General features: G+C 43.2%; 1 protein-coding gene across 6 annotated transcripts in view; it reads left to right on the plus strand.

Annotated features, from left to right (window-relative positions):
- The window catches only part of TPP2 (tripeptidyl peptidase 2), a 70,143-nt gene extending 61,521 nt beyond the window's left edge, over nt 1-8,622 (plus strand). For 2 of the 6 annotated variants that reach the window (XM_047720342.1, XM_047720343.1), the window contains 4 exons: nt 4,143-4,350; nt 4,444-4,515; nt 5,571-5,690; nt 7,637-8,622. In XM_047720342.1, coding sequence (XP_047576298.1) covers nt 4,143-4,350; nt 4,444-4,515; nt 5,571-5,690; nt 7,637-7,726 — 490 coding nt within the window. In that variant the 3' untranslated portion in view covers nt 7,727-8,622. Of the gene's footprint in view, nt 1-4,142; nt 4,351-4,443; nt 4,516-5,570; nt 5,691-7,636 lie in introns of those variants that run through there. The other 4 variants (XM_047720344.1, XM_047720345.1, XR_007125698.1 and 1 more) reach the window with 3 other exon arrangements.
- Nucleotides 8,623-11,904: the final 3,282 nt, after the last annotated feature.

An 11,904-nucleotide genomic window follows, 5' to 3' on the forward strand; every position in this document is an offset into this window, starting at 1 on the left:
TTTGGATGTTCCACCCTTAGATATTTCATGATAGTTTTCTTAGTTGTTTGAGATGAAGCAGAAGAGAAGAAGCTTGCTTTCTCGGCCGCCAGGTCCATTGTGTGGAGAGACTTGAGTAGCTGTGATCAAACAGTCCCACCCCTTGGGGATTTGTGGGAGCTAGACGTACGGAGAAGGCAAAAAAGATTAATTTCTAAACTGTTCATTGGCCAATAGCATGAAAAGCCCAGATTTAGTTTGTAATGTCCGGCAACACAAATAGAAATAAAGTCAGGTTGAAACCGTCACCTAGCAACTTGAGTTAGGAACCGGTGTCACGGTATTGCGGGGGTGAGGGGAAGGGGGTTGTGGTTGAGCTTTAAGAAACCCAGCGCAGATGTGGAGCAGAGCGGTGTCGCTGGGCGCAGGTGGGCAAGCCTGTGGCTCCGCATGTAGTGTGACAGTCCCTCAGCCACCGGAGCCTCCGCCTTCCTTGAATTCTCAGGACCGTATCGCGGGAGCGCTCCCGAGAGCAGCTTTCCCTCCTGCCCCTGGTTTATTTTCACTCAGAGGCCTTCACCTTCGAGGGTAGAAACATCACGTCCTCTTGGAGCTGCTACAGCCATTCCCTCGGCCTCAGTCAGGTGCTGCTCTGTGGAGTCCTTGATTCTGAGCCGCTGACGCTCTGGGTGTCGTGTTGCTCGTACTAGCACCGCAGCTCTTGGGAATCTGCAAGTAGTAGTTTTCAAGCAGAATGAAATTACTCAGATTGGCTTGTTGGCATGACCTGCACCCTCCCCCACCCTCTGAGGGAATCATTCAAACGTGGCTGTTTTGTTGTTGTCCACTTCTGACACGCCAGTTACGTGCAAGGAATTATTTGGGATATTTTGAGTATATTATCTCATTTAAACTGAACCTTCTATATAACGTGCCAAGTAGGGGGGCATTTTTACCCGCTGGCTGCTGAAGAGCAAACAGGAGAGCCGGATTCAGGCCGGGTCTGTCCGAGCTGGGGCTTTCCTTTCTTGTAAGCAGCCCCTTGCATTCCAGCCCATCTTGAGAGGATTCCCCTGCCTCATTTCTTTCTCATAGACAGATAGGGCATCCGCTCCGCCTTGCCCGTCGTCGTGCTGTCCTTCGTGTCAGAGGGGGCAGAGACCCCTCTCCGAGGCCAACCTCTGTCTCAGCCTGAGTCTTCCTCTCCATGGCTGCCCTCCGCTGACAAGCCCCTTTCTCCCGGTCTTCAAGGTCTACGCCTCAACCCACAGTCCTTTTCATCCCATCTCCTGTCCCCGGGGGGCCCCTGGTTTCTCTCTGGACCAGTCTACACCGCTCTTCCTTCCTGAATTCCATTCCGTGTTAATCCCGTTGCAGGAGGAGGAGTCCGGGCTTAATCGCCCGTGAGAAACTCATGCCGGAAACCGTGGCCCTTCTGAGGCTGCCTTGACCTCACGGCGGCCTCTGCTAGTAGCTGCCGCATCCCTTCTAGCTCTGTTATTTCTTAGTTTGTGAAATTAGTATCCTCTCTTCAGACTCACCTGTCTAGGAAGTAACATTAGAAATGTCGGTAAATGTGAAGGTCCGTCTAGCCCTGCTGGTATTCTGGCTGGTCTTTCCTAAGTCTTCTAGCCTCAGAGGAGGTTCTTAATTCCGGGTTAAAGTGAGCCGCAGACCACGACGAGCTGTGTTGTCAATCTTACTAGTCCCCTTTACCCTCACAGTTCTCCCAAACCCTGACTCCAGTGGCTGTCGAAAAATAACAGTAACATAGGGTCCTGGCTTTAAAGATTATGGCTGCAGAGATGGTCAGAGACGCTGGGATAAAGCTAGAAAGGGGCTGTGGAACACGTGAGAATGCCGAGAGAAGCTACTTCGGTTTGGGCCGCACTGGAGCGGTTTGGGCCGCACTTACAGTGACGGTGTTCGCCGCGGGCCTGCCTTTGGCCCAGCCGGCGTGGGCTCGGCTGTCTGTGCTGGGCAGAAGGCCCCGTGCAGGCCTGGAGCTGCTGTGCTGGGGCGAGGTGGTCTCGGGGGCCTGGCGTTCGCTGGAGGCAGCGTCCGCTGACCAGGAACAGCCGTGGAGCGTCTGTTTCTCGCTTCCGTGCAAAGCTGCTTTTCCTCTAGTCGCTCGTGCATCAGAAGTTCTGACGGCCGCTTTGTACTCTCAAATGTGATAGCAGCTTTTGTACGTGATCTAGTATCGAGTTTCCGTTAAACTGAACTGCAGTTTATTTAGGCCTTAAAATATCTGATTGAGGCTCTTCCTAAAATACAGCTATTACCACTTTGATCAGTACCTCTAACTAGATTTGATTCGGATGTTTACTGAGCAAACACTGTAGGTAAAGCATCACTGAGAGGATGAAAAAAATGGAACAGGACACGGTCTGCTCTTGGGAAGCGCGTGCTCTGATGCGGAAGGTGAAGGTGCTGGCTGGGTTGTGATGAAGAGTTACGATAAATATTTTAAATTGTGAAAGCCTGTAGGAAGAGCTGATTTCATTTGACTGGGGAGAGCCTCGTGGATTGGTAAAATATTTGATCTGAGCTGATCCGTTCTGAGTTAGATGAGGGTAGGGAAGGAATATTCCAGATATGTGGAATGTAGGTTATTGGATCCGAGAACTGGGTTCTGGGGTTTGGCAGGTAGTTGGATCGAGGACTGGCACGAACAGCACGCTTATGTCGCCCTCTAAGTTCTGCGTCCGGCCGGCCCTTCTCTGGGCAGCTCGGACCAGTCAGCTGCCGTGACTGATCGCGCCTGCCTTGCCAAGCCACTTCTGTTCCAAGGCCCCGCCGTCTTCCTCACAGAATGGGGACAATAATTGTGTCCAGCTCCTAGGGTTGATGCTGTAATGTGTAAGTGAAGTACTGATAAGACATTTCAGAAGGTGGCTGGCGTCTAAAAGGTGGGGTGGGGTGGGGTGGGAGAGTGCTCAGTAAATGAGAAGCTGTGCACATGTCCTTCAACTCAGAAATTCTTTTGTTCCTGAGTCCAAAGTAACCAAGCAGTTCCCTGACACGTTTCCCCCCAAAGAGAATGAAATTGGGTCTTTCAAGCTTTGAAACTCTTTGCTGAAAACCTCATGCCTCTTTTTTGGCCTAAATTTATCTACGTTGCAAACGTACTAAGGTGGGTAGTTTTGTTGGGTTGTAAGAAGTTGTTGTTTTCTCATTTTCATTATCTTTTGCACAAATTGTTGGTTTTGTAGCCAGCAGATTTCATATGTGCATTTTCCAGTCCCGAGTCCTTCAGAGTCATTCGTACTGTTAGTCCGTTCGCCCGTGTCCGAGTGCCCGTGGCACCTTCTCTGCACTTGTAATCCACATTGTCTCCGCACGTGTGGGACATGAGTTGGACAAAATGCCTCAGATAAGCAAGTGTCCTAACGGGTAACACTGTCCCCTGGAGTGCAGGTTGTGACTGCGTTTCATTCAGCAGTGATGTACTGAGTTTCTGTCCCGTGCCAGGCATTGTCTGGGCACTTGGGATACATCAGAACACAGATTCCTGCCCTGCTGCAAGGCGGTTTTTCCGTAGCGATTAAGAGCAGGGATTCTAGAAGCAGACTCTACCTGGATCTGCTGCTTCCTGACCGTTGGACCTCGGACAAATCTCTGTGTGCCTCAACTTCCTCCTTTGCAAATGGCGATGATTAATAGTATCTTACTCAGAACTGTCTTGACGGTAAATGAGTTAATATGTAAAAGTGCTAGAGCAGTTTCTCGCACGGAGGAAGCATCTTACGGTGTTTGCTCCGTTTGTAAGTGAAAGTTACATTCACTGCTGAAAGAACTTGTCTACATCGGTGCATAAATGTGTGATGATTGCTCTTTATGAGAAATCTAAGTACTTTCTAAAAGATGCTGTTCTGAGGAAGAGGTACTTAGCTGGCGGAATTGAGAGCTGAACACACTTTCCCTTCTTTTGCTTTATGGCACTCTGTTCCACATACGGCTGTCCTAACGCATTTAATCTGTATGTGTGAGGTAGTGGCTCATTTGGTGTTTGTTACAAATAAGGAATCTTATTTGATGTACGATACTATTTCTGCATTGTAAATCTGAAGCAAAGAATGCATGAGTTTGTTAGTTTCAGACAAGTCTACTTCTTAAGGAATTTTACCGATCTGGCCGTTGCTTTTTGATTTGGCGCACAGTGACATGGACAAACAGAAGTCTACCCTCGTGGATGCTCTTTGTAGAAAAGGATGCGCCCTCGCCGACCACCTTCTTCATGCCCAAGACCAAGATGGGGCTGTTTCAAGCGATACCGAAGGAAGAGAGGAGGAAAGAGAAAATACTCTGGATTCTGTGATGGAAACTTTTTGGGAAACTACAAAATGGACTGATCTTTTTGACAATAAGGTAATCTTTGTGCTTCTTGCGCTGGCACAGTTCTTGGGGGTTACTTCACAAACCTCCTTTGTGCCCCATTGCCTGCTCTTTACTGTTTCCCAGCTCCCTGGCCAGAAGAGGAAGAAAATATATGGAGTGTGGCTAAGCTGGGCTCTGAAGAAGACATTGTGTTTAGTGAGATCTCCTTTGTCTTACCTGTTTTAGAACCATTTTACTCTCATTTTCTCTGTCTGCACAGTGGCTCTTTAGCCAAACTAATTTGGAAAACAGTTTGAGAATGTGTGTAGTGGCCTTTTGGTTAAGCCGGTTATGTATGAAGCTAGAATTAAGAACATCCAGAAATTGCGTTTATGCCTTCCCATATCTGTTTATGTACTGATTTGTTGGGGGAGAGGGGGCATTCTGGTTACTTTAGATGTTATTTTTCTCAGAGCTCTTTGACTTTTAAATAATTATCATTTGGATTTGTAGCTCATCAGTTTTCAGACCCAGTTTAGAAAAGGGAACATTGACGAACTTTTTGGATTTGGGTTATATAAAAATGTCAAATCTCTTTTAGCTCTCTACTATAATTCTTACAGTAGGGATTATGTAAGTACAAGTTTTTGTCAATCTTCCTTTCTTCTGAAGATAAAGAAAATCGAATTCTCCTAACCCAGCATAAGCGATTAGTTTTGTCTTACAGACAGATGCTTGTTTTCTAGATGAACTACGATAATTTGTAGTAAAGACCTCTGAGAAGCGAGAAAAGGTTTCCTGTATGCTTGAGGTTTTCCCACCGCAGTGTAGTCATGCTCATGCTGAAGAAAGGGAGTTAGGGTCAGAGTCCGCTTATACGATATAATTTTTTAATTTTAATTTTTTTTTTTTTTTTTACTTTATCCCCCTTTGCAGTTTTGGTAATTTATAATGACTCTTTATAGTTTTGTACTTCTATCCTTATTTACATTTTTATGATCACTTATGTTAGCTCTCCTTTGCATAAAGAGGTGTTTGGTATAGAATCCAAGAGCTAGTGATTTATCACACTTTAATTCCCCCCACAGATAGGCTGATTGATGCAATATTCAGCTTTTGTTCTTTCAAGACATCTTTAAAATTTGCTTGAAGTAAAATGTTTATTTTAAAAGCTGCACTTCTATTAAGGCCTTAATTTTTTCATTATTAAAGCTATAAACCATAAAATGTAAATATTTCATAGATAAGCCTTATCTTGTTTTACATTATAGGTTTTAACATTTGCATACAAGCATGCATTAGTACATAAATTGTATGGGAGAAGCCTTAAATTTGCAACTAAACTTGTGGAAGAAAAACCAACAAAAGAAAACTGGAAAAATTGTATTCAAGTAAGTGGTATTAAATTTTCACTGTTACATGTCACCTCGGTATCACATAGTGGTCAGATAGCTAAAAGCCTTATTGTAGTGACTTAGCGATACTGACTTTACGATGACTGACTCCTATTCTCATTCATGTAATGCGAATTATAAAATAAAAGCATGAGAGACAACCAGTAAGCTCCTTACATTTTTTAAACTTTTCTTATTATTAAATTTTTAAAATTCATGTCCAGAGAGCCTCAACTTAGCCTCAAATGTTTTCGACATAGGCAAAAAGTACATTAGGAAGTTTTAGAATTACAGTCAGAAGACTGAGTTTTCTTTCTGAAGGAGACAGAAATCATTCCTTTCAAATACATGTTGGCTCAATTCTAAAATGTTTGAACTTTTAGAGTTTATATTTGATTTTATTCTTCATTTGAAATGATAGGCCATTTTGTGATTTTTACGCCATCCCTTATTACATGCAGAGAAATTCTGCGGTTGATGTTAGAAACACTAGATAAGAAATTCTGGTCTCTCTGTACAAGTTAATTGTCAAGTATAAAAATTTAATGAAGCCACAGAAATCATCGTAGCCTCATCTTGTCTCTGGACGCGCACAGTTTGTGCCTAAAGGGCATATGACCTTGGGTGTGCAGCTCGGTCATGCCACATGTGGCCAAGGTCTGGTCTCTGTATTTAAGGTTATTCTTTGGATGTAAAAGTAAACAGTAAATTCCTGGGGAAATATTTTCCAATTAGAGTAAACTCTAGGTTATCTTCCCTCTTAGACCTTTCCTGTGTACCTGCACCGGTCCGTTCAGATTGTAAGACATTTTAAATTAGCATCTTCAGATCTTTGAATAGGTTAAGAGAACTCTTTCTGGAACTAATTGTTAATGTGTATAGTGTGATTCTCATCATGTCGACTGTGATCTGTGAGCTCTTACATTGGTAAAACCAGTGATTGCCCCAGATGTTCTTATCAGGGGGTTTTGTAATTTGTGTCCCCTCCACTCTGTTCCTGTCCTGTCTGTTCTTCACACCACCGCTGGAAAAGAGGGCTTGAAGACACCTCCTGGTGAAGCCCCATCACATTAAGTCTGGATTAAAATCCAGACTCCTTCCTTGGCCCATAAGGCCCCACAGGATCTGGCTCCTGCGTTTCTACCCAGCTGCATCCCTTGTCACACTTCCCAGACTGACTCTGCTTCCCTCACACGTGCCGCCTCTGCTCGGCTGAAACAGCCACCGTGCCCCTTCCTGCCCTTTTCTGCCGGGAACCTAACTAGTCCAGCTGTATGGAGAGCTCGTCCCCAATTTTCATAGAAGGTTTCTTCTTTTCCAAATTACCCCATAAATATCACCTCTCCGGAGAGCCCGTTCTTGACCATCTCATTTCCTAATGGCTCTGGTGTCTCCTCAGGTTTTATTCTTATTGTATACTTGATGTATACAGCTTGATTGCATACTCATTTGTTCATCTGTTCATTGATTAGCTTATTTATTCTTTGGTTCCCCTGAATAGAACACAACTGTCCTGCAAGTGGGAAGTGAGTTTGTTCAATGCTGTTTTCCCAATGTCTAGAAGTGTTTGGCTTACAGTCAGAACAACAGAAAGAAAAAGAAAGAAAAAGAGAAAGAAAGGCAACTGGTTTGATAGGAAGAAAGGGAGCAAGTTAGGCAGAAGGAAGAAAGAAAGGAAAACAGAAAGGTTGGTAGAAAGACAGGAGAGAAGGAAGGTTGGCCGGAATGGTCATAATCGCATGTAGAGGTTGGTTGGTAGGAAAGTGGGTGGGTTAGTTGACGGTAAGGAAGATCAGGTAGTAGGAAGTGTGGTTGGTGGGTGGGTTGGATGGAAGGACAGTTTTGCATGCTACCACTTTATTATTCTTAAATGCAGAATTTACCCTGAATATTGAGCTTAAAAAATCTGTTCTTTAATAATACATTTTTGTGTTTCGTTATAGCTGATGAAGTTACTTGGATGGACCCATTGTGCGTCTTTTACTGAAAACTGGCTCCCCATCATGTATCCTCCTGATTATTGTGTATTCTAAAATAGGAACCAAGACTTTAAATTTTAAAAAAGAAAGTTTTATAGTGAATGGATATAAAAACAAATTTGTGGCATTTTTAGTCTAATGCATGTTTTGATCTGCTCTCAAATACTGATTATTAAAATGATGTGTATTTATCAGAGAATTTGCTGGCGTGTGGCTTAATACATGTAAGTCTAGACCGCTGACATCATGGTGTTTTTTTAATGCCTCCCATCGCTGGCAGCGGCCTTGCCCTGACTGCCGGCACCAAGGACTTCCGGTTGGGTTGCAGCTATTACATGCATGATCAGTTTTGAACAGTGACTTTTAACTGCAAACCTGTAAAATTCTATTTTTTATTTTATAAATGAACAGGGTTTTAACATGCTCTACTTTAATTTTTTCAATTGTATGAAGGCCTTAAAAAGCTACATTAAGCGTAGCTAAAATTATTTATTGGACTAAAAAGTAACACAACTTCCATTTCCAGATTTTACTTTTTTTTTCTTTTATCTTTTTTTTTCTTTTTTTTTTTTTCTCTTTTTTTTTTTTGGCAAAAGTTTACACTCAATTAAGGGTAAAAAATAAAACCGGCACAAATAAATGTGTGGCAGTTGCTGGAGCGTAACTGCTTCACTAAATCTAAATCTTCATCTTGGCGTTATTTCAGGTCAATCATTTTTAACATCCTCTTGACATGCAGAGCATCAGAATGAACTAATAATACATGTATAAGTGCCAGACAGCTAAATCTTTATCAGGTATTGTAAAGATACACATATGGTATGTTTATTAAAGTTGAAATAATGTAAAACACGTGAATAAATGTGCAAAACCAAGATCACAGTATATACCATATGCATTCTGATACCTTAATTTTTTTTACAAATAATAAAAGTGAATATTGAAGCTTCTTAAAGTTGGTCTTAATTTTTCATAAATAAGATATGGGGTTAGAACAGAAATAATATGTTAAATCAATAGACAAAAAATTCAGTGTGTGGTAATTTATTTTATATTTCCTATGGGCATGCAATTATTTGAATATATTTGCCAGTTCTTATGTGATTAACTTTTGTGTATGTTTTTGGCTTTTTATTATTTTTTTTTCTGGCTACTATACTTGCTTCTCTCATCCTTCCTCCATAAAATAAAAAGACACACATAGAAATATTGAAAAGCCTCTACTCACTGACAGCAAACCTGTTTGTATGTGTGTATGGTTTTCAAATCTTGTTCCCTTAGAATTTGCTGTTATAAAAGACCTCCCAGTTAATCTTATCTAGACTCTCATAACTGTTTTTTGTGTTAGTTGACCCCTTTATATGATAAAAACATTAGAGTCTTTATGAAAAAATAGATACGTATGCCGGCATTTTGCATACAGTTTCTGAGCATTCTAGAATTTAAAACCCGTCCATGAACAACCACACGTACGTTCTCTCACAAACACACATACTTTCATCCTCAGTCATGCAGGTTCCCATATATACATGTTCATCCAGTCAGGAAATTGAGAGGGTTAGAAAAGGGTAGGACGACTGACTGACTGGTTGGTTATTAATTATAGAATCTGTTTCATAACGCAGGTTTTGCCATTCCTAGTGAGTGCCGCCTGCTCACACAGAGCTCCTCGGGCAGCCACAGGTGAAAGCTTGGGTCCTTCTTAGGTTCTTCATGAGGATGTGTAGCCCTAGGATGTGCGTGGCCTTCTGGATGTCAGGTTTCAAAGGCCCTGTGAACGTCTCATTTCCCAGCTTTTCCTTTTAAGCCTTTGGATTAGCCCCAACTGTTCACCATCTTGGGTAGCCACAAAATTGCACAATTGCCTGTAATCATCTAGACAAACGCTCCTTCGGGAAAAGGCCCCTCAGCCTGAGAGAGAGCTGAGTCTAGTAAGATGAAGATGGCCTTGCCCATGATGTTTTCTAGGGAACAACCATTACAAGCTTGGGAGGAGCTCCCACTCCTGTTGGGCTTCCTCCGGTGACTGCCAGGCTGGGGGATTTCCAGGCAATTGGTGGAGCTGGAGATGGGATGGAACAGAACAGTTGGGAACGTCCAAGTATGCTGTTCTTACTGAGGTCCGGCCATATTACTTGAGTCAACTCACCTCAGCTTGCTCCAGGCCTTTGGTTAGTTCCCACACTTCTTCTTCTTTTCTTTTTTAAGATTTTATTTATTTCACAGAGAGAGAGAGAGTACAAGCAGGGGGAGCAGCAGGCAGAGGGGAGAGGGGGAAGTAGGTTCCCCGCCAAGCAGGGAGCCCAATATGGGGCTTGATCCCAGGACCCTGGGGTCACGACCCGAGCCAAAGGCAGCCCTGTAACCAACTGAGCCACCCAGGCGCCCCAGTTCCCACACTTCTGAAAAGGGTTGCCTTTGAGAATTTTTGCCAGTTTTCTCATTACTCTTTAGGAAGTAGAAAATCTTCACAAGTGCTTTTTCACTGACACACTACGTCCCGCATTTTCTAGGACATCACACTTTCTCTTAAGCGCATGAATGTAGCATCCAATTTTAACATAAATTTAAGGTTAGAAACTTTCTGGTAGTACATTTATTTTGAAAGACTGTCTTCTGAGCTAGGTGAAGATACAGTTAATTCTAGGATCCTTCAAATACGACTTCTATAAAAACACCATTGCTCCAGAGCTCGCTGATTTCTTACTTTCTACGTCAGGTTTTGGTCTTTGTGCTAAATTCTTAAATGTGGAAGAAGAATTCAGCCGCTGGTGGATGTTGGAGACACTCTTCAAGACCAGTGTGGAGCTCCAGGTGCAGGGAGCAGCTGGGCCCTCCCCACAGGCCAGCTGGTGGCCCCCTGCGTGTATGTGATGCCGTGAGTCAGTGGCCTCCCGCTCCTCCTCTCTCGTACTGAAAAGCAAACAAGTGAGCTGTGTTGTGTTTTCAGGAGGAGGTGGTAAATAATGGAGCTTTTTAAATAGTACAGTTGGTAAAGCATGAATATTTTCAGGCAGGTTTTTTGTTTTGTTTTAAAGGCTGAAGAAGCCACTTCCTGGTTCTCGGTTGTAAGAAAAACTTCTCTAATTACTACTTGTCTCTTCTGGGACTAACGTCTTCCACAGATGGTAAAATTTTGGAATGAATATTGGTTACTTTGCTGTGGATGTTGCATATACATCTACAGACTGGCAAAATCTGCTTTGATCTAGAAAGATCAGTGCCGTCAGTGTAACGCGTGGCGGCCGTCTTGTCAGCCTCTGCTTTTTTTTTTTTTTTTTTATTAACATATAATGTATTATTTGCCCCAGGGTTAGAGGTCAGTGAATCATCAGGCTTACACACTTCACAGCACTCACCATAGCACATACTCTCCCCAGTGTCCATAATCCAGGCGCCCTCTCCCGACCCTCCGACCCCCCAGCAACCCTCAGTTTGTTTCCTGAGATTGAGTCTCTTATGGTTTGTCTCCCTTCCCAGTCCCTTCTTGTTTCATTTTTTCCCTCCCTAACCCCCCGACCCCCAGCCCTGCCTCTCCAGTTCCTCATATCAGAGAGATCATATGATCATTATCTTTCTCTGATTTATTTCACTCAGCATAATATCCTCTAGTTCCATCCACGTCGTTGCAAATGGCAAGATTTCGTTTCTTTTGATGGCTGCATAGTATTCCAGTGTGTGTGTGTGTGTGTGTGTGTGTGTGTGTGTGTGTGTTCACATCTTTATCCATTCATCTGATGATGGGCATCTAAGTTCTTTTCATAGTTTGGCTATTGTCAGCCTTTGCTTCTGTCCTTATCATGCTGCCTCCATGATGACAGCTGTACCTGAATAGGCTCTAGAAAAAAGTGTCCTCAATAAAATCATTCCTGTTAATATTGGTTGTAAAATAGTACTCAAAAAAGCCAGGGACAAGGGTGCCTGGCTGGCTCAGTTGGTTAAGCTTCTGCCTTCAGCTCCGGTCACGATCCCAGAGTCTTGGGATGGGACCCCACATCCAGGCTCCGTGCTCAGCGGGAAGCCTGCTTCTCTCTCAGCCCCTCCCCACTCTGTTCTCTCTCTCTCTCTCTCTCTCTCGTGTGCATGGTCTCTCTCTCAAATAAAATCTTTAAAAAAAAAAAAAAAGGAAAGAAAACCAGGGACAGTTTTCCTGTTTCCAATAATAGCGGCCAATTTTTGTACCACATCTACTGAAGATAACTGAACGAAATAGGTACTTCTTACAGAAACAT

The sequence above is a fragment of the Lutra lutra genome, chromosome 3 (assembly GCF_902655055.1).
Source record: "Lutra lutra chromosome 3, mLutLut1.2, whole genome shotgun sequence".
Classification (NCBI taxonomy): Eukaryota; Metazoa; Chordata; class Mammalia; order Carnivora; family Mustelidae; genus Lutra; species Lutra lutra.